This window comes from Protobothrops mucrosquamatus, unplaced genomic scaffold (assembly GCF_001527695.2).
Source record: "Protobothrops mucrosquamatus isolate PMUCROS unplaced genomic scaffold, P.Mucros_1.0 scaffold2702, whole genome shotgun sequence".
Taxonomy (NCBI): Eukaryota; Metazoa; Chordata; class Lepidosauria; order Squamata; family Viperidae; genus Protobothrops; species Protobothrops mucrosquamatus.
In genome coordinates, this window is record NW_015388748.1 from 50,524 (window position 1) to 71,835 (window position 21,312).

At 37.1% G+C, this 21,312-nt stretch overlaps 1 protein-coding gene and 1 long non-coding RNA gene across 6 annotated transcripts in view; both read right to left on the reverse strand.

Annotated features, from left to right (window-relative positions):
• The window catches only part of CHD2 (chromodomain helicase DNA binding protein 2), a 54,932-nt gene extending 48,308 nt beyond the window's left edge, over positions 1-6,624 (reverse strand). Inside the window, exons 1-2 of the mRNA XM_015825591.1 lie at positions 6,445-6,624; positions 5,909-6,049 (exon numbers count right to left, since the gene is read on the reverse strand). Coding sequence (XP_015681077.1) covers positions 5,909-5,970 — 62 coding nt within the window. The 5' untranslated portion in view covers positions 5,971-6,049; positions 6,445-6,624. The remainder of the gene's footprint in view (positions 1-5,908; positions 6,050-6,444) is intronic.
• Positions 6,625-9,005: 2,381 nt separating this feature from the next.
• LOC107296244 overlaps positions 9,006-21,312 on the reverse strand; it is a 33,485-nt gene continuing 21,178 nt past the window's right edge. Inside the window, exons 1-5 of one of the 5 annotated variants that reach the window (XR_001549090.1) lie at positions 20,875-20,898; positions 18,172-18,237; positions 17,610-17,675; positions 14,572-14,620; positions 9,006-9,337 (exon numbers count right to left, since the gene is read on the reverse strand). This is a non-coding gene — a long non-coding RNA (uncharacterized LOC107296244). Of the gene's footprint in view, positions 9,338-14,571; positions 14,621-17,609; positions 17,676-18,171; positions 18,238-19,539; positions 19,903-19,924; positions 20,090-20,874; positions 20,899-21,312 lie in introns of those variants that run through there. The other 4 variants (XR_001549089.1, XR_001549087.1, XR_001549086.1 and 1 more) reach the window with 4 other exon arrangements.

Here is a 21,312-nt window from a genome sequence, read left to right on the forward strand (position 1 = left end):
TAATGAAACGTTTCAAAGAGGCGCAAATCAGATGAAATTGAGTTGAAGTACATGTAGTCCTCGACTTACGACAGCGACTGAGCCCAAAATTTATGTTGCTAAGTGAGACTTTTGTCATTTCACGACCTTTCTTACCACATTTGTTCAGTGAATCACTGCGGTGGTTAAATTAGTAACATGGTTGTTAAGTGAATCTGCCCCCTCCCATTGACTTTGCTTGTCAGAAGGTCGCAAAAGGGGATCACGTGACCCCGGCACAGTGCAACCGTCATAAATATGAATCGGTGCCCAAGCATCTGAATTTTGATCACGTGACCATGGGGATGTTGCAAAGGTCCCAAGTGTGAAAAACGGACATAAGTCATTTTTGTCAGTGCTGTTGTAACTTCAAACGGTCACTAAATGACCTGTCGTTAAGTCAAGACCTACCTGTAAAAAGATCTGCGCTTTAGAACAAACTGTCCTATCTTCTAAGTGCTTTCTAGGCATGCTGGACTACAAATTCGATCAACTTCAACAAAAACAAGTTTGTGAAATAAACACGTGATTTGAATATTTTTAGAGGGCTTACAAAAAATATAAGCTAGCTAGAGCAGACTATTTTTTTTTCTCTCTCTAGGAAATTAAATCCGGTGGTTGACCTGCTCTTATGATGAACAAGATAGCTCCATTTCAGAACAAGCAAGCAGAAGAAATGAAACCATCCATAAATTACATTTGAATGGTGATGAAGATAACACTAGGGAAATCATTAAGAGCAAAGAAGATAAAGCTAGTCTTTCAGCATTCCAGAACTCATTCCTTTTAGCGAAATGAAATATTTTTTTCTGCAGACTCTCTCGCTCTTAGCGAAATGAAATATCTTTTCTGTGGATTCTCTTGCCAAAATGTATATAGAGAAGAGATCTGAAAGCACCAGTTTTTGCAGATTCTCAATATTTCTGCAGGAGCGCTGAGAATTAATTTGACAGAATATTTTGGAATTAGCAAGAGGACAGTATTAAATACTGTATTACAACCCCTGTGTGTCAAGCAACAAAACCCAGGCAGTTTGAAATGACACCATGCTTGGACTGGAGCAAGCATTTACCCTCTTCCTCCCCCTACCAAATATTTCTTTCAGGAAATCTATTTTAAAAATGTTAATTAAAATAGCAAGTTCCAAGCACATCTTTGAGACAAAATCAATGAGCTTCCAAGATAAAATGCACAATTTGCCAACTGTCTTTACTGCAAAGTGTTCTACTGTTTAATGTCATCTCTCTATAAATTGTGTTTCATTTGAACTCACAATCATCCTGGTGTTCAAGATGACAGGGAATGGAATCTATCCTATGAAGTACATTCAGCCCTTGGAAATCCAGAGTTAAAAGATTTACCAGTTGAATATTGCTGTTCTTCCTCCCTCTCCCCCAATCACACACTAAAAGGTGAGACATTCCCCCCCACACACCCACACCTTTTATGGTAAATCTCCTAAATGGGCAAGGGGTGGGGGGAGGGGTGAACCTTGTTGACTTGCAAAGCAGTGAGATGTCACCCACACACTAAAAGTGTCAGCACAAAATATCACAGGATGAAATCACGCACAGGAATTTATGGGCTCAGTTGCAGTGAAAGCTTTTGAGGACTAAACAGGGTTAGACTTCAGGTCTGTCTGCATGTGTGTCTCTGTGTGTGTGTGTGTGTGTGTCTGCTCTGTGTGTGTGCGTGTGAACTTTTCCATTATTCCTTAGGAAATGATCTGTGCCATAGAGAAAAGGGCAATTCCGAAGCCCGGTCTTCAAAACATTCCGATCCATTTCTTCATTGTGTCAAACACTCTTCGTAAACACGTTGGGAGTGCTTCTCTCCAGATTTTGCAAAGAATCCTGGCAAATGACACACTTTCGGTGCCGTCCTTTCCCAATCCTTCTGTATTTATGGTGGCGTGGCTCGGATCATTTGGCAGCTGATGAGGACAGGAGCTAGCTTTCAAAAGCTCCCCCCTTCCCGGACAGAAGAAGGCACAAAGAAATTTGCACTGGTTGCCTAATCCTTCGGGCTGCCCTCCACTTTTTCTCTTCCAAGCCCGGGACTGGCAGTGGCTCGGCAGGCTTGTTCTCTCTCCCTCTCTTCTCTCAGTCTCTCTCTGTGTCTGGCTGGCTGCCTGCGTGAAAGGCATCACTAGCAAGAGGCGGGGAGGCTGGAAAGGGATGTGCAAGGGAGGCGACGTCATCCCGGAGGCAGGGCTGCAGCATCTCCGGGGCCCGCCTGCTAGCAAGTGAGACGGCAGCCAACCACAGCCCGCCTCCAACCCAAGATGGCCTTTGAACTCTCCACCAACTTCCTGCTGAGGTTTCCCCCCCCCTTCTCTTTTTCAAAGGGAAAAAAAAAAGTACACAGTGCAATGCAGTATGTGTCTGTCAGCTCTGCGGCACAAAGGAACAGCCATTTTGTGACAATCCAGACCTGCGGTGAAAATGCCTAATGCTCTCCCTTCTTCCCTTCTCCTCCATCTCATTCTCCACTGCTCCACTGTTTCGGGCAGAACGTCAGCAATCCTCAAGTCTCTCAACACCACCACCACCACCCTCCTCCTCCTCCTCTCCCTGCCTTGGTCCTCGCCTCCCACTTTAAATCTCCTTCTTTGTTGCAAGGGTTGCTTCATAAAATGGCTGCCACTAGCTGAGCGTTTGGTGGGAGCCAGGGCGATGTGAATGGGCAGCTCCTCCAGAGAGGTGGCAGGGGAAAGTGCTTGCAGGAGACCCCCCCTCCCAAGGGTCTCCACTGGGAGGTGAACATGCATGTTTGAACCCTGCATTGTCTCAAGGCATTCCACAGAGGTGCGTGGAGAAGCAGAGAGAAATAGAAGACCTTATCCTTGCTATAACTTGAAGGGAAAAGCCCTTATCATCTTATGCTTGCCCCAGTCCAAGGCATCTGACCCAAACTGATTATTATGGTTTAGGTCAGGCCAGTCATGCTAACTGCAAGTCCCCACTGAATTCAGACTTAGGGTTGAGGAAAAATGTGGTTTGGGGTGAGAATGAGAACACACTCCAGGGTTAATCGCTAGCCCAAACTTTTACAGAAATATGGAGACGCTTGCAATTATCTGAGGTTTACACCTCTAGAAGCTCCATATTTACAGAATCTCTTTGCTATGACAATATATATGGACATTCTTGTCCTTGCTTTTAAGAGCAGGTGAAAAGTCTTCCATTTTCAAAAGAACTTTGATTAGCGCCCCAAGACTCAGAACACTTACAAGCCCAGCCCATTGGGGAGTGCCCCTTATACAGGCTTGCCCCAATAATTTAAATTTTAATTTAAGATTAGCCTTTCTGCTCTTCTTCAACGTTACCCTGTTTCCATTGTACATTTTCCCTTGTAAACCCTTCAGAAAAAGCACTGCTAGAAAGTGAGGTAGAAATGTAATCAATTAGTGGTGCAAATGTGTTTGTGTGGCTTTAATGAAGCATCCTTTAACCAGCTTACTTTGGATGGTGGTTTGCATCTTTTTTTTTTTTAGGACTTGGTACAATCCATCTTGAACATGAATTCTGTTATAGAAGAAAACTAATGCAATCTTTTAAAAACTCAACATTCTTGGTGGACTATCTCAGATGTTTCGTTTGCAACACCTAAAGTACTTTTCTGAAATATTTAAGTGAAAAAGCTTGGTCATGCTCAGTTATTTAAAACTATCTTCCAGGATTAGAAAACCAGTTAATTTTGACCATTTGTTTCATACCAGGTTGTAGCTGAACATGGATGTGATGCTCACCTCAGCAAACTATAATGTGACCAATTTCTCCATTAGTACTATTTGAATACTAAGGGGTATTCCAGACACCATTAGCCAAATTTATCCTTTGAAGCTGTGAAGTGGGGCTTATGCTTTATGTTTTACAATAAGGCATATCTGATCAAAATACTCCCAGGAAGAATGTGTTCTTTGTACAATGGATGCTTGTATTTATAAGCAAGAGGGAGGCCCTTAGAATGGCATTTTGTAGTAGTGAGGGGCAAAGAAAAGTTGTTTTTTCTAAAATAAATATTTGTTACACCCATCTTTTACGTATACCTTGCTCCCACCCAACTGCACACTTATCTCAAACAAATGATGTCACAAATGGATTAGGTGCTTTTCAGGCCCCAGTCTTATAGACAGGAAGTTTCAGATGTAATGTACACAGAACTTCCAGGATGTCTTGCTAAAACAATTTCTGCACAAACACATCTTTAACTTCCCCTCCAAAAAAAAGTTCATTTTACAATATGAAGAGTAGTTGCAGTTCAGAAAATAAGCTTTACAACATAAACTTTCAAGCAAGGCTGAGTTATGCTTTCACAGTTCATTTGAACTGAGTGCTGTCAATATAATTAGTGTCTTATTTTAATTCAGTTGGGTGTTAACATTTTGCTTGATGTAGTACTCCTTTATTACCGAGAAAGCAAAACTTCAAGGGTGGATGCTATGCAAATAATATACCCAAGAGAATAGAGGGGAAAAGGTAAAAGAGCTGGTTAATCTAATTTCTTTTCATTCAACTCAGTTCTGTTGTTTACAATAGATAGCTGTTCTCATCAGTGTTGAATCTCCTTGTTCAATTTGTAAAAAAAAAGAAAAGAATGAATTATGTTATTTTAATGTGGATATTGGCATGCTAATTTCAAAACTAACTTTTTATCAATGTCAGCAATTCGACTTTTACCACTGTCTTTTGGAGTTGAGCTTCAAAGATCTGAAAATTATGCAATAAAAAAAACCCAAGTTCCTTTATGTTTTTTTCTGAGAATCAAAGCAGCTTCTTCAGCATCCAAAAATCACGGAGTAAATCCATATAATATTTTAAATTTTAAGTGCTCTCTTCCATTGTACTTGTTACATCAAAGGCTTTCCTGACAAAAGGCCTTATTTCAAATGGTAATGTATATAATGCATTGAAAAACAGACCTGATAAAAGTATCATGTGTATTTTAGAATTATAAAAATATTGAAAACCTGAAAAGGAATACAAGTAACAAAGCCAGGAAAAGATCAACAAACACATTGGAAAAATATTAGAATCCTCATAAGATAACTATAGTTTCCATTAAAGTATGGTCAATATAAAAACAAAAACAAAAAAAAACCAAATTTCCTTCTGTTTCCCTTATAAAATATCAGCCTAAATATATTCAGCATCAAAATATGCATTTACAATGAACATGCACATAACCTAAGATTCCAAGAAATTATGCCTTAAAATAACATCTTTTTGTAAAATATAAGCAAACCCTATCCATGAGAAAGCTTGGAAACAGTATCAAAATATCCTAAAATGCTGAAATAGTATCAAAGTTCCTTAGCCCGAACTGAATATACAAGCAAGGAGTATCAAGCAAACACACGTATTCTTTTTTTTATTTTAAAATAAACATTTTTTCATTCATAGAACTTTCTGTAGTCTCTGATTTACAAATACCATCAGGCTTCTGTCAGGCCTTCACTTGGAAGTTTAAACTCCACAAATTCTTCAAAGAAAAAAAAAATCCCTTGTATGTAAAATGGTGCAATGCAGCAGAAGGGAACAAGGTCATTTTTCACAGCACAAAACCCCTCAAAATGCAAAATTTAGCAGCTGAAACTGCATCATATACAGGGTTCCATCTGTGTAAAGGTGCTTTACTTTTTAAGTAGAGCTTGGGGCCTTTTCAGTCACACCACAAGTTTCAGAAATTGTTATCAAAAAAAAAAAAAAAAAAAAACAGGGTGTGGCATATTAGCAGTCTCAAGGTCATTTCGTAAGGAAAGAATCCAAAAACACCGAAATCTATTTATTTCTATCATCAACGATGGCAAGTCAAAGCTGTCAAAAGGTTAACAGTGGCTCAGAATAATGTAAAAAAAAAAAATAAATAAAAGTTGAGAAGATCATACCTCGATGCATGGCTGTGGACGGAAGCCTCCTCTCCTTGGCTTTTGTCCGTACTTCTCAACATCTTTAAATTCTTAAAATGTTAAGGGACAAGCAGGAGGATGGCCGGAGTGGGGCTGAAGTCCTGCGCCCAAGGTATTTTACTGTCAAAAGTTGAAAGAAAGGTAAGCTCCCACACTTTTGCTTTGAGAGGTTTCCAAACAACAAGAACAAAAAAAAAAGCCCTGACGCTGCGAAGCTTGCTTATAACAAATAATACAGAAGGGACATCAGGTACGGTAAAAAAAATAAAAAATAATAAAAATTATCTTTGTTTTTTAAAAAAAAAAAACCCGCGAAGGAAACCCAACCCTGGGGAGCATCCTGCAAACTTTCCCGAAGTCAGCCCTGGAAGCGAGTCTTTCTCGGTATTTTATTGCGTCATTCCAGGCTCGTTGAAATCGGTCGAAAAATAACAAAATCCCCCCCGGTATGGGGAAAAAAAAAGGGGGCAAAATCCCCCCCCCTAACAAGGCATAGCTGATCATCGCCCACCTACCTGAGCCAGGCTCCAGCGCCAGGTCCAGCCCGCTCTTCCTAGCCGTGGGAAAACGCTCGTTTCCAAACGCAGCAACGCAGGGGGAGAAAAAAACAAACCAACTCCGCTTTCTTTTAAAAAATAACCCATCCGAAATTAATCCAAACGATCCGCAAGCGTTCCGTCGCCATCGGCAAGCGTGAAAGGAAGAAAAAAAAGGAGAGAGAGAGAAAAAAAAAAAGATCCGGAGAGGAAGAAGAAAAAAAAAAAAAAAGCTCATTAGCAGAGCTGACAAAAATGGAGGTACGCCATGGCTTCCAAGCTGGGAAAAACAACGACCTGGGTTGATTTTTTTTTCTAACCAGGCGAAGGAGGGGGAAAAAAAGAAGAGTCCCCCCCACCCCAAAAGCTCCTTTTTCTGCCCCAAAAACGCCCGATCCCCCTTGCCCCGGCCTCCGGGAGAGACCAGGGGCCGCAGGAGCCCCTCGAGGACGCCCAAAAGTTGCACAAAGTTGCGCAAAAGTGGCGGAGGAGAGGGAGGAAAAGAAAAAAAAAGAAAAAGGCAGGAGGCTCAGCGCGCTCTCCAAGGCACAGCCGCCATCTAGAGCTTTCTTCCCAGCTCTGAGCTCTGCCTTTGATTGACACTCTCTACATTTACCCCACAACTCAGGTGATGTACCATAGACCCACCCCTTCATTTCCACCCAAAAAAAAAAAAAAAGAAAGAAAAAGAAAGAAGGGAGCCTCCATCTAAAGGGAGCTTTACTCCCCCATCCCTACTATTATCTCCAGCCAACTCCCATCTGTGGAGGGGGCAACTGAACTCCAGCTGGTTCAGACACCCTTTCTAAGCCAAAAGAGAAAATTATTTGGTGGCTTTTGTTGGAAAGGGCTCTGGCTTTTACCATGGAGAGCCTTGGACTAGAAGGACTTCCTGCCTGGACAGGAAGTTGTGGTACACAGAGCCATTTTGAAAAGAAGGCAGTGGGACTTGGGGCTCCTTGGATTAGCGTGGGCAACGTGTATGGGTTGGCAAGCACCCCCAATGGGTAATTCCAAGTAGGAGTCATCTCTTCAACGGGTCTACTCGGTTACGACGATCTGATTGGTTCTAGACCGTTAATTTTTAGGAGAATTCCAAACAGAAGCAAAAGTTTTTATGTCGTCTGCCACTCGAGACTCAATGGCGCCTCCCTGGTGGTTCTATCCGGAAGGGGCAAAATCGGATCCATTGTGTTTGTTTAGGTCATCTGGTACCAAGAGAGTTGTGAAATAAATCCATGTCAACTGGACTACATAAAGATCCTAAACTGATCTTGTGATGTAGCTGAATTATAACGATGTTTCCGCACAAGTGGGACCAAATATCAATATTAACAAAAACCGCTTGCAACTCATGAGCAAAGATAAAACCAGCGTTCCGTCTTCAACCATTTCCATACTTGGAAGTTTTAGGGTTTTATCATGACCCCTAATATCTGGACAAAGGTCTTGATCTAGAGCCAGAGACAATCAAAATGACTCACAAATTGTCCTACTTATAGTAGCCATCATTTGTCATTTCTCCATATATTATTTCGGTCCAAAAAAGGTCCAAATAGTGCACTCTAAGTGAACAATCTGATAGCAAAATACTTAACAAAGTTGCCCAATTACAGAGATTTGGGAAGTGGCCAATTAATACCATTATTCATACTAATTTTTAAAACAAATTAAATATGCAAGAAATTCCATTAGCCTAGAATTAAGCCACCAATGAAGCAAACAGAAGCATCTAAAGATGGCATAAATGGCCAACTATCCACATTTACTTCAAAAGCATGATTACTCCTTTCAATAAAGTCAACCTCAAACATTAATTTTGCATTTTAGATAATTTACCCTCAATATCTTTTGTACATCAGTATGCCACTAAAATGAATCTTGTATGCAGCAATTGGAATGGAAAGTTAAAAAGATTTTAGTAAATGTAGTAAAAATGGTAAAGATTAATTTTTATGGAAAAAATAAGACAACTGATTTAAAGATTTTGACTAAGTTCTTTATCCAACTCTTAATGAACTGGAGCATCCATGTAGTAGGCACCATGATTGTTTTGGACACTTGTATCAACAGTAAACCAAGTAGTATTGTTATGTATGATCAAACCCACATACCACAATGAGGAAATCTAAGTATATAAGTATTCAGAGAAGCAGGTGTCAGTTTTTAGATACATGAATATTAAACCTGTCTTAGAAAGGTCCTGAGCACAGTGCCCATCCATAGATCCACAGAAAACACATTATTGGACTTGTACCTTTCTAAGAATTGCACCAATTCACAGATGTAATAAACATGAAGAGAACATGTAACTCCGACATTATACAAAGAGTAATAACAATCATAATATAGAACATAAAAACTCTCTTAAGTTTATAATCTTACTGAAAAGGCAAACTAAGGAATCATTTAAAGTTTTGAAATAGTTGGTGAAAGTATTGAGCTCCTTCAATAATCAAACAGTTCTCATCAATACCAACAACAAATCATATAAGAATGTTTCAGCCCAAAAGATGACAAACAAGAATAAATATGGAAAAAAACACTTTTATTTAAACCATTTAAATAGCAATGCACTTCTGCCAATTAAATAGGGGACAGACATTTTTATACATTCCTGGTTTGCAAAAATTTGATCAGCCCCTTCCAGCCCTTCATCCCCAGATGGGTGCTAAACCCAAGATTCTGGAAACACAGAATTAGCTCAGATCTTCTGTAGTTTAGACAATCGTCCATGCTAAAGAATCCCTGTCTTGGATGGACATACTCAGCAATCATGCACTGGTTCACTTTCTGAACCTCTCAGCAGTGGAACTGCCATCTTGATTTGGAAATCGTTGTCTCCCTTTGAGTTTCTTCCTTTCTCTGGACTCTTTATAAAAAAAAATTAAAAGAAAATGCTGTTGGAATGCAAGTAATTTTATCCTTAAATTTAAGAAGATAATCAACATTTAACTGTCATCTCTGAGCATATTTGAAAATAATTTCAACACATTTTAAAAAACTTAAATGAATTATCAAGATTAGTACTGTTGAATAGTAATATTTTCATATCAATGTGCAGTGCATTTTCCTTTTTAAGCTTTCTGCTGAAAGTAGGATCTGGCTTATAAAAACTCCAAAACAGACATGACTTCTGGAATTTTAATGGGCAACAACATAAAAGCAAAATGGAAGCTTCAGTGTTAGAAAATGTATTACTTTTGCAAACAATGTAGCACTAGTAGAGAAACCCATAGATACCTCTCCTGCTAAAGATTTAAAAGGTGTCCAAAAGAAAAGCCTAAGGAAAAGTACTAAGCAAGTAATTTTATCAGACAATAGAACTGATTGTATACAAAGTTATCTCCACTTACTTATTTCTAATATAAGATTCTTTTATTCTGGTTTATGTAAGTAAAAACTGAAAAAATTATTTAGACTTTTACAAAATTCCTAATAATAACTTATTCTCTCAAAGTATGCCTTATCGCCTGAAAGTTACTTTATTTCAGGTTTAATTTTATGTGGACAAGTAGCCCAGCTTGTTTAATCAAAATGACATTGTAGCCTCATTATTTTCTTGTACCTTCTTAACCAGAACTTAATTATCCCCCTCTGATTTCACTCTAGGGGCAGGATCCAACAGATGAAGCAGCATCAAATATGCTCATTTGAAGGGAGGAGATTTTCTGTGGAATACCTAACAATTACTGGAGAATTTCAGCAGATCTACCAAAATCAGTGTCTAAGACCTATTTCAAGTCAACATTTTCTTGAAAATGTTCAACATTTTCTTGAAAATGTGTTTCTAAAAAAGCTTCAGAACTGAACAAATTTCTTTCTCGCAAAGCACTAGCTATTGATCACTAAAAACTGTGAGGGATAACTGGTACTTTTAATATCTGGAAAAGTTAGGGAATGGTTTATTCATGGTACCATTCTGAATGTAACTATCAAATAAAAAATAGGAAGCTAGGGATGGAGAATTTATAGTGATTGGTTCAAGAATATTAATGTTGTGTCATCCCTTGATTGGCTATATCAAGAACCTCCCATTTTTTTTATCACTACCCACTATTACATTGTACTGTAAATGCAGCAGCTTAGCATAAACTGAAGCCACCATTTTGTTGCAACCAGTATCTTAAAGGCATCTTAGAGTCCTTGCATCTACCTTAATTATTCTCCTCATCACATGCTAATGTATACATTGTTTTCAATTGTTTCAAACAAAAAGAAATATTGACAACAAAATCATCAAGTCAAAACCATTTAGTTTTTGCAATGACTAGAAATCCAGCAAAATGTTTGATGGTAACAAAAGCAGATCAAAGGGGAAGAAAAACCCCTATGTTTATCTATGTTGAGAATAGATGATAGCTTCTGTTATTATTCCAAAGACTATATAGGATAAGCCAATGTTTTAATAAAATGTCCAACCACAAAAACATTCAAGTTAAGCTGTTTTAAATATAATTTATCAACATAAATTTATTACTTATGTTCTATAACTGGGTACAATCCAACTGAAGGGATTGTATGTACCACAAATGACACTACTTCCATTCTACTTCTATAAAAACACCACAATCTAGATATAAAATAACAAACTGGATTCTCAAATTTACATCTCAGTCATAAATAACTACAAACTTTTGAATAGCTGCCATTCTCCATTTTTAAAGGTGAATTTAGCATTTTTCCCAAAGCTCAATTGTATTAATCCAAAAGAAAATGACAGAAGTGAACATTCTCTACAAAACCGATGTACGTTTTTCACTTTAGAAACCTCAATGGCTCAGATTGTGTAACAAGTAACAACAGAATAAACACATCAAGACACGTCATACAAATTCATTTCTATTGAACTCCACAAGTTTTGATTGTGTAAAATATTATTTCATAAATTATACATTTAATGCTTAAAATCTTATAATTCATAAGGTGTACTGATAATGCATTACTGAATTCCACATGTAATACTGATATAGCACTGTTTTAAGATCTAAAGCTTTTGTTCAATAAATGAATAATAGTATAATGGATATATTATGGGTAAAAGATTCAAAATTAATCATTGTAAATGGATGTGACCAGGTATTCTAAGCTGTATTTAATATGTAGTTTCCTAAAAATGAGATCATCTAAATCCCAATTATTTGCTGCTCAGAAAATCTGACAATTTTAAGAATTTCAGAATTTTAATTAGCCCAAACAAGTCTTTTTAGAAAACAAACGAAGGCTCAAGTTTAACTCTTATTACTACTTTTGCAAAAGTATTGAGATAAACACTCATTTAGGTTTTGCCAATAGTTGCTGAAGAACTATGGGTGCTGTAGGATGTTCTTCATTAAGGAACAGACTGAGAAACAGGCAGCAAACAAGGTTTTCCTAAAGAGGTTTTATACCACTGAAACTCTTGTGTCTGTTATCCTTTGACTTGGGGAAAAAATTGGTGCATTGTAGGGCAGCTAATTTTGGACCAAGGTACCTCAAATGGGCTAACTAACAAAATGAGTCCAAAACCTAGAACCCAATGCTTCCACTGAATTGAAATTTGACAAATTTTATAAAACATTCATGACATAAAAATTATCATAAAACATTACATAATATAAAAGATTATGAAATATTTCCTTTGGTCAACTCCTCTTGTTTCTTTGTGCTTTATTACTTCAATATGGGCTACTTTCAAGGCAGATGTAGTTTTGAATATGTGCCTGGATTTTTAAGAACTTTTCTGGAACATTAGATGTTCTGCCATTTTTGAAGGCCTTGAGGAATCTGGTAGAGAAATATCTCTGAAACGATAATCCAATGGGCCCAGGGGTTGTTTAGTTAAAGTCAAAAAGAGGAAGAAATGTGGAACAAATATGGCAACATCTAAGAAAAAAATAAACACTGACTGTGTTTTAAGGGACCATCAATTTCCATTTTAACAGTTCTGTTGTTGGATGAAAGACGTGGTCTTACTATTTACTAATTGTTATATTTTGTCACTACTCTATAGATGTGTATGCACATAAATCATGTGAAACTTTTGGTTAAGGAACCAGCATTAATTATCTTAACCTTCTCTTTTTTGTAAGCATCCCTACAATGACTGCTTACAAAAGGAACATAGGACATATTTACACTGATGCACTTCACTCACATCAACTACCTAAGATCTAGCTAAAATATGACTAAAACTTCATGGTAAATATGTTTTGGAGACTGTATACCAAAAAGGAAGACTACTGCCATATGGGACTTAATTCATATTAACATTTATTTGTAAAATGTTTGTAAAAAGCTCTGGAACAAATAAAAAGCATTTATGGTAGAATCTCAGCATTCAAATTCATCAGAATGCAATGGGAGCTTGTAACAGGCAACCATTATTACTTGGTAAATTATTGTTTAAACATATTTCAATTAAACAGAAAAGGAGATATTTAGAAAATAAACACCTTTTATTTTAGTTGAAGGTGTATATAAAATATACTTGAGGTCATTTCCATTTTTTGTCACTCGTTTCTCTTGTGCTCTTTCATGTGTTGTCCCATAAAAGATCAATGGTACTTTCAAATAACCTGTTTATTGTAATGAAAAAGTTTAGGATTCTGTGGCTTTCAAGGTGTTGTTCAAATAGAATACCCATCAAGCCAAATAGCAAAGCCAAACATGAAAGCTGCTAAAATGGCAGTCTAGTAATATTTGAAGGACTGGCTATTCCTCTTCTATGTCTTAAACATTTTCAGAAATAGTATCCTTTTGTTAAGCAAATAAAGTGTAACTTTCTATACAAAAGCTCTGCTAAATCACATGATGAGCTGGTTTGTAAAGCACTGTTTTCCAGTTAGTGCTCCCCATACTAGTGAAAGCATAGCCACCACTGTATTTTAACTGCCAATCAACCAATGATAACTGGATTGAGTAAGGCTGACCTGAATAATGCAATATGCAGAACTGTAGTTCTCAACTGCTGCTATACATTCCACAGGTGAGATGCAGAAGCATTCGAAGTAAGAGTAGGATAAATCAATGAAACTTTCAAGTCTTCAAATTTACCATAAATAATAAATATATCCACAGAATGCTTGAACACTACCCTTCCTTGGATTTTTTTTAAGGGTAGAGAACTGCTTACATGGAATATGATTTCACCACACAACATACTAATTCAAATTAGGATTTTGGAGGAATTATCCAAGTTAGCCTTCTGAGCATAGTTAAACCCTCCAGAAAAATGTTCACTTAATAGAACAAACTGAAGTAGCTACTGCACTCAAATGCTACCCTTCAATGAGATGACTTGATTTATAAAGAATTTTCCTAGAATCCAAATATTCACCAGTGACAATTCTATTTATAGCATATTAAACATATACCCTAAAACCCCAGCATATTTTTTGATCAGCAGGTTCTTGACCAAAGGAAAACACAGCGCAAATCTTTTAAACCTTGTATTAAAATAACATGGTCTTGCTTCTAACACTGAATAGATTTTAGAAAACCAGCTGGTATATTTTTAAAAATGTCAGAATTTGTATATGATTACAGATATGTTGCATTCTGAAACATAGGAGCTTTAGATTCTATGTATCTCAATGAATGTTAAAATTTATTTCGAGCACCATGCAGTAGGATAATTATAGACAATCCAGGAGATGGTAGAACAGAACTTTCTGTTTTAAGCAGGTGATTGACTGTAACTTAGATATCTAATTACTTTCAAAATTAACTTGTTCAAGTGCTTTGTGCAATTAAAAGGAGCAAGTAATGCTTTTTTACAGCAAACTAATTTAGACCAAAAAATGGTGTACTGTATATGCAAAAAATGGCAGTCAATAAAAAAGAAATGTACTGATAAAGAGGGTTAAGCTGACTCCTTCTCACCAATGGTAGATTCAGATGGGTATATTTTTTATTATGCTATCTGGAAAAATATTAAAACATACAATTTTCCTAATGGTAGCAGAGTAGTTTCCTCCAAGAATATTACTGGTTGATTCTATTAAAATTATCCTGGAAACATGGCTCATTTAATTCATAGAGATTCATAGTTTTAGATCTTTTCCACAAAGCATGCTAAAACACAGTCACAAAAGCACTCATAGTAATATACTGAGAGCAACTTACCAGTACACCATAAAGAATCAGGTATTTTGTGGAATCAGTTCAATGTCATCTGGAGAGAAAAGGTAAATATCTTTTGTTTAATAAATTAATTCAATATATCACTAATAAAATCCTATATTTATTCAGAAAAGTTGTGATTACACAAGAGTGTTCTTAGTATACTAAACTATAAAGTTGCTGCCTGTTTTCTAAAGTAGGGACTTACTACTTTATGCACTATGAATCCATGGCACAATAGGTTTTCTTTGTGGAAATATGTGGGTATTATGTTTTAGGGCTTTCTTACTTTACCCTTCTCCTGTCTCACTATATAGCAACAGAAATATAGCCACTCTCTGAAATAGGTTGGGCTGAGAGTGAGATTGGCCCCCAAATCACCCAATGAGCTTCACGACCAAGGGTAGGCTAGAATCTCCAATTTCTAGTCCAACACCTTAATCATAACACCATATGTAAATTGAATATTTTAAAAAATTTAAGTTCTGTAACAGAATAAATTCTTTAAGGGGGAAAAGTTGAGGCAGCTAAGCAAAGTCTATTATTAACCAAATATGTCTGAAGTTATACAACACTGATTTCATATCTTTCATAATCCAGAATGAATTTAATAAACTATCATTGTTGCTAAATTCTAAATTTAGCAAGATTGTTAAATTCCAAGAAGAATCTTGGAACTGCCATATCTATTGGACCAAAAGTACCAGAATTCTTAAAATGCCATGGTAACTAATAATTCTGGAAAATATGGACTATTTGCAAACGTATCAGCTTCAGAAATCTCCAAGATGAAATATTCTGTCTACAATTTTGAAACTTAACATGGAAGATAGGGAGCTGATATATATGTTGGGAAGATGATAAACTTTTTAATTTCTCAGCTACCTAATTTCCTTCATGTGATTTCATTCAATAATGGGCAGAGGGGGCAATTTCACATATTACTAGAAATGTTCAGAAAACACTCTAATGTAGTAGCTCTATTTCTTCGCATTTAAATCTCAACATTGTAAGGAATTTTTACAGAATATGTGTATATTTCCAATTTGCAGACAATTCTAATTTCCATAATATCTTAGTGTAGCAAAGTCAATGGTGGATTTACTTAACAGATTAATTTTCATTACAGTTCTATATAACGATAATTTTCCAAGGCATATTTTCTCTGAAGCAAGTCCCACCAAACATTTTGGGATACATTTTCGTAAAATTGCAAATTTAACATATATTAAACCAGATTTTCTTTTTTGGGAGGTGGTAGTGATGGTTGTCTTCACATTTCATCATTTTAACTTTAGAGATTGAAATATTTTATTAGTCTGACCTCATCATGTAGTGGACTGTATAATACATTTCAGAAGAGAAACACACTACATGATTTTTCAAAAATTACAGATTTTCATACCTGTTATTTTTTAGCATTGACACATTCATAGACTTCCCAATAAACATAATTTGTTATACTATTCACTAGTGGATACTATAAACATCAACATTTTGTATATTGATACTTATTCTCAATTAGAGCATAGAAAAAGTGTTACGTGTTAGATGTTTTTTTAATGCCACAATACTTGCCAAGGGAATTAACCCAGAATGCTATAATGATTCCCAATTCTAAAGGGATTTAGGTGAGATCTAAGATTTTCTAATTTTCTTGGCTCTATATAGTCTGAATGACTAAATTAATGCAGTAACATCACTTTGATTCTTGACACTGAAATATCCTGTTGCAACCTTTACAATATTCATTACAGTTGTATAGAAATTATACTTAATTTACAACAATATATTTTACAACTGAATTTTGTTAAAAAAAGAAAATATGCCAAAGTCACCATCAATTAAAATGATGTAACTTAATGTTTGAACGTATTTAATGCAGTAACAGGAAAATTAAATTTAAATGTTCCTTCATTCTAGCCTGAATGATGATGTGCAATGGGCATGTTCTATAACTCTGAAGAAAAGAGGGTAAAAATATATGGATTACCTATTCTCAAAATTTATCATAGTCTATAAGGTTTGACACAAGGGATGACATTTTGACCAGTTTTCTGTTCACTCTTAAAACCATGTAAACGGAAATGCAATCTAATCTGAGTTAATTCCCTGGCAGTAATTATTAGTAAAATAAAGGACTGCGTTGTTTTTATCAGTATTTTATATTTAATAATTTACTGTATTTCTACTTCACTATTACATTTCCAGGTAAGTCATATGGCAAATATGATAGTCAGATTCAACATTTGAAGGTAACGTCTTAAATTGATAAATAGTCACTCAGTTTAAACAACTCAAAAGGACTGGGTTTTAGTAAAAACAGAAAAAATCTAAATAGCTAGTTATATAAAGTTTGATCAATTTCTTAGCAAAACATGTGTCTTGTTTTAAGAAGCTCTATTTTTTAATTTTTCAAATGTTAACCAAGTTGAGCGCCAAAATTCTGTGAATGAATTCTATCACCTCTTTCCTGTGTTCATACTTAACACTATCTCATATCAACAGTCAATTACTATTCAAACCTGGATTATGCGGAAAATATATCTGACTGTATTATAGGACAAATTTTGTATTAAGTAGATGACTGTGTGAACAAAATTTACTTCATCAGCATGACTTTCTGATTTTTAATGTAAAATTTAATAAATAAATTGATGCAACACATGAGATTGTTGAAATTAGCAATGGGATAATTGGGAGTACCAGTGTTTAGGAACATAAACGAAGTCTATTTAAAATTTCAACATGTCTATGAAAATTAAAGATAACTTTAGATTTAATATGAGCTATTCAATGTTTTATGATAGCAAAGTAATCATTTCCAAATACTGTAAATTTATGTCTAGTGCTAGAAATATTAAGTTTTAATATTTAACAAAAATTACGAGCGTTTTAGTAATATTGAAAATACTTTATTTTTAAGGTTTAGAAGGCTATTCCAAATTCTAAGCAAAGATTCTGTTAAAGAGATAAAGGCTAGAAAGATACCAAGATGTAAAACATCTGCATTATTCAAATAAGAATAAATTAAAAAATACCTGAAACAGGTAACATGTTCTCCTTTAGCTCCATCTGGATCCTTCTTGTTATTAAGTCAAGGGAATCTGTAAAAAGGAATATATGTGTGTGTGTGTGACTGTCAAAAATGCCATTCAACATAAACATCAAAAGACTTAAAGCGGAAAACCTACAGAAAAGTCCTCCCTCAAACACATATACGTGTATATCTGTGTGTATATATATATATATATATATATATTTCTAAGTATTTATAATGCACATTTTGGATTTAAGTTGATCATCCTTTTTGTGCAAGTATTAAGAAAACTTTTTTCATTCCAGTGATAAGTATGAAACTTGATCATAAATATGTTTTAAAATGAAAGTTTCAACTGGAAGCTTACATTCTCCAATACAGGCATATAGGAGATACGTACCAGTGAAATCAATAGGACCTTTTCAAAAATTCACCGATTTTTTTCAATTTTAATCAAATAATATAATCATAATGAAGTTTCTTTTTTTTTCTTTTTAGGGTAAATGTTATATATAAGGGACACATTTATTCAAAGCTGAGAAACAAAATGAGTTAATTCTTACCTACAAAAAATTCTGAACAGCTCTTATAAGCCATCTGTTATTGGGTGGCAAATATTCATAGAACACCTAAAGGAAAAATATATTTGGATTAATCAGAAATGTTTTATCTTAACATTTGTAGATATCTATTAAATAAAATACTTCAAATTACGTCAGTACTATCTATAAAGTTAAGCACTATTTCATAAAGTTTCTCGTAGACTGTAAGAAAAGTATTTCTGTACAAGCTTTCTGCTTAATGCATTCTTTTTCTACCATCTCAAGGGAAAGACACACCAAAAGTGCCATAACAAAGTCTATCCCAAAACCAATAGTCATGCAACTGCAACTATGAGAAAAGCCAAGCATGTTTAGTAGCTTTCTCTTATTCTCAAGGTTACACACATTTAAAATACTTCTACTGTTTGAAGTGATAGAATTATATTATCTTAACTGAGATTTCACCAGAGATAATTTTATAAAGCTCTTTTTGGAATGCATTTTTTTTAATAATCCACAGAAGTATCCAAATTTTACCTTCTTAACATTTACACCTTACTTTAATATCATTTTCTGTAAAAAAAATATTGGCCTTTTTTAACTTTAACAGTTCGCCTTATTACAATTTTCTAGTCATATAATACGACTTTCAAATCCATAATCATAACTTTAAACTTTCAGTGAAACCTCAGAGCTACTTATCTATATAGAATTTTTAAATACAACAGCTTTTGGTTGATTAATCAGTTGAAGCCACATCTCCAAAGGATTTTAAAATATTTGCTAATATTACAAAAATATACCAAATGCTCATTCCATGCCACAACTTTCTTATCTGATAAACATTTAAAACTACAAAGCCTAAGAAATATTACATATTGATCCAGGAGGAAAATACATTAGGACAAATTAATTAACACACCATTTTAAAAATGGACAGCCTGTCATCCAAATATTCATTTTAGCAGTTAAGTTCCAAACATTAAACACTGAAACCAATGAAAAAGTAACGAAGCATTTTAAGTTTTTACTTTCTGTTAATGAAGAGGTTTGAAGATTAAATTTGCATGAGAAAAACGCCAGAAAATTCAAACTTCAAATAAAACACATCACAAAAACACATTCTCCAACTTTTAAAACTGTTTTCATATATACTTCATCCCCTACTGCTAGTTGTTGTTGTTTTTTTAACTCATAATCAACTCTAGTTCTAATTTAGCTTATTCAATTAGATAACTCGCATACTTCTAAAAGATGCACGTATTTAAACAACCTTATGTGTTTCATCCTAAACTTTCATTAGAATCTTTCATTTTGGAGAAAACGTTTTTAATTTGATTATCGCTGACCCCCCCAAAAAAATCTTGTTTGCAAATTGTTTCCACATACCTAGTTTAGAAAGAGTTAAATGCCAACACCCAAATACAGAAAAACAAATTTGTTTGGAGAGAAAGAGACAGCCATGGCGTCTTTTGTTCTTACAAGAGAGAGAAGAAGAAGAAGGAAAAAAAAAACACCAGGGCTCTTTTCCTTTCGGTAACAATGGAGGACAAGGACTCTTTAAAGAACTTGAGACTTTGTCGCAGACATCCTGCCTATGGAATCACGGTATACCTTTTCATTTCCCTGCTCCAAATATTTTCATAGGGTGTTGTCCCAATTTGCTGCAGACCCCCCCCCCTTTTCTGTAGCTCCATAGCAAACCACCCTCAGATACCTTGCCCTTCAGTTATTTATTCTAAGGAAGAAAAATATAGAAATCCAGCACGCAGACCTTGCAAATCTGTATGGGGAAGAATGATGGCATGGACCCCATATATATATATATATAGGGGGGATGGATATAATCCCTAGATTTCTTCTGGGTAAGGGGAGGGGGAAGAAAGGAGGAAAACTGCAGTTCAATGGCGGCTCTGGTTTGACATCCACCTCCTTGATGTCAGGCTTTGCGCCTAACCAGGAATCTGGGGGGGAGGGGGGGCTTTTCTAAAAAAAACCCCCCAAAAACACGGAACCAGAGGGCGTTTTAACAGCCTTTTACAGCGGTACCCCCAAAAAGGGAAGAAAGGAAAAGCCCCCCCCCAACCTCGAATTCCACATTACGTTTTTCACCCCCGTCTCAGTGTACCCCCCAAATTCGTGGCAGGGGCATCCACACCCACAAAGGTGGACTTTTTTCACCTCCAGAGGAAAAAAAACCCCATCAACAGCAACAAGGAATCAATCCCACCTTCTCGCCCATCTGATCGCCGGGATCGAGCCCCTCTTTTCTAAGAAGTCCTTCCCCCCCCCACACACAGACCACTGAATTTGGGGAGGGGTACCCCGAGACTTGGGGGGAAAGGAGGCTCTCCGGCTTCCCACCAGAAAGCCCCAATGCGAGGAAGAAAGGGAGCCGCTTTTCTCCCTTCGACGCCCACCTCGGAGGCGGCGGGGTCTTCCTCCTCCTCTCGGCGGGAAGCCTCGGCGCCCCGATTCCAGTTGGGGGGACCCCCCTCCCGCTTTCGAGGCGCTCGGGTAGGGTCTTTTCCCCGCAGAAGGGCAGGGTCCCCGGGTTCTTGCCGCCGTTGGCCGCCCTCCCCCCCCCCCCAATCCCTCAGGCGGCTCCAAGGACATCTTGTTTTCCTTCTCAAGGACAAAGAGACAATGGCGGAGGGTGGGGGGGGGGCGCGGCAGAGACGGAGGAGAAGGGCTTCGCAGGGCTTCAGCTGAGGCGATACTCACCGTCCTGAGGCGAGGCGAGCGGGGCTGGCCGAGCGGCGGCGGACGGGCGGCGGGCGAGCCGAGGCTGCCTTGCCGCAGAGGCTGCTCCCGGGTCCGCCGCGGTCTCCAGCCGGGCAGGACGCCCTCCCCCCCCCCAGCTCGGGAGCCCCTGCCAGCGGAGCCCCCGACCCTGAGGCCGCTCTCGGCCCGGGAAGGTTGAGGGGAGAGGCATCCCGCCGAGGACGGAGGGAGGGGAAAAAAAGGCGCAGCCGCTCGCGAAGCAGCTGCCCGCCCGGCCATCTTGCGCCGTGTGCTAGCGAGTGTGTGAGGGAAGCCTCCGCCTGTCTTTGCCGTCTCTCCGCGAAGCTTCCCTCTCCTCCCCTCCCCCACCCGCGCCCCTGCCCAGACTCCCAAAATGGCCGCCCTCGCTCCCTCAGCCACTACTGCGGCAGGGAGGGA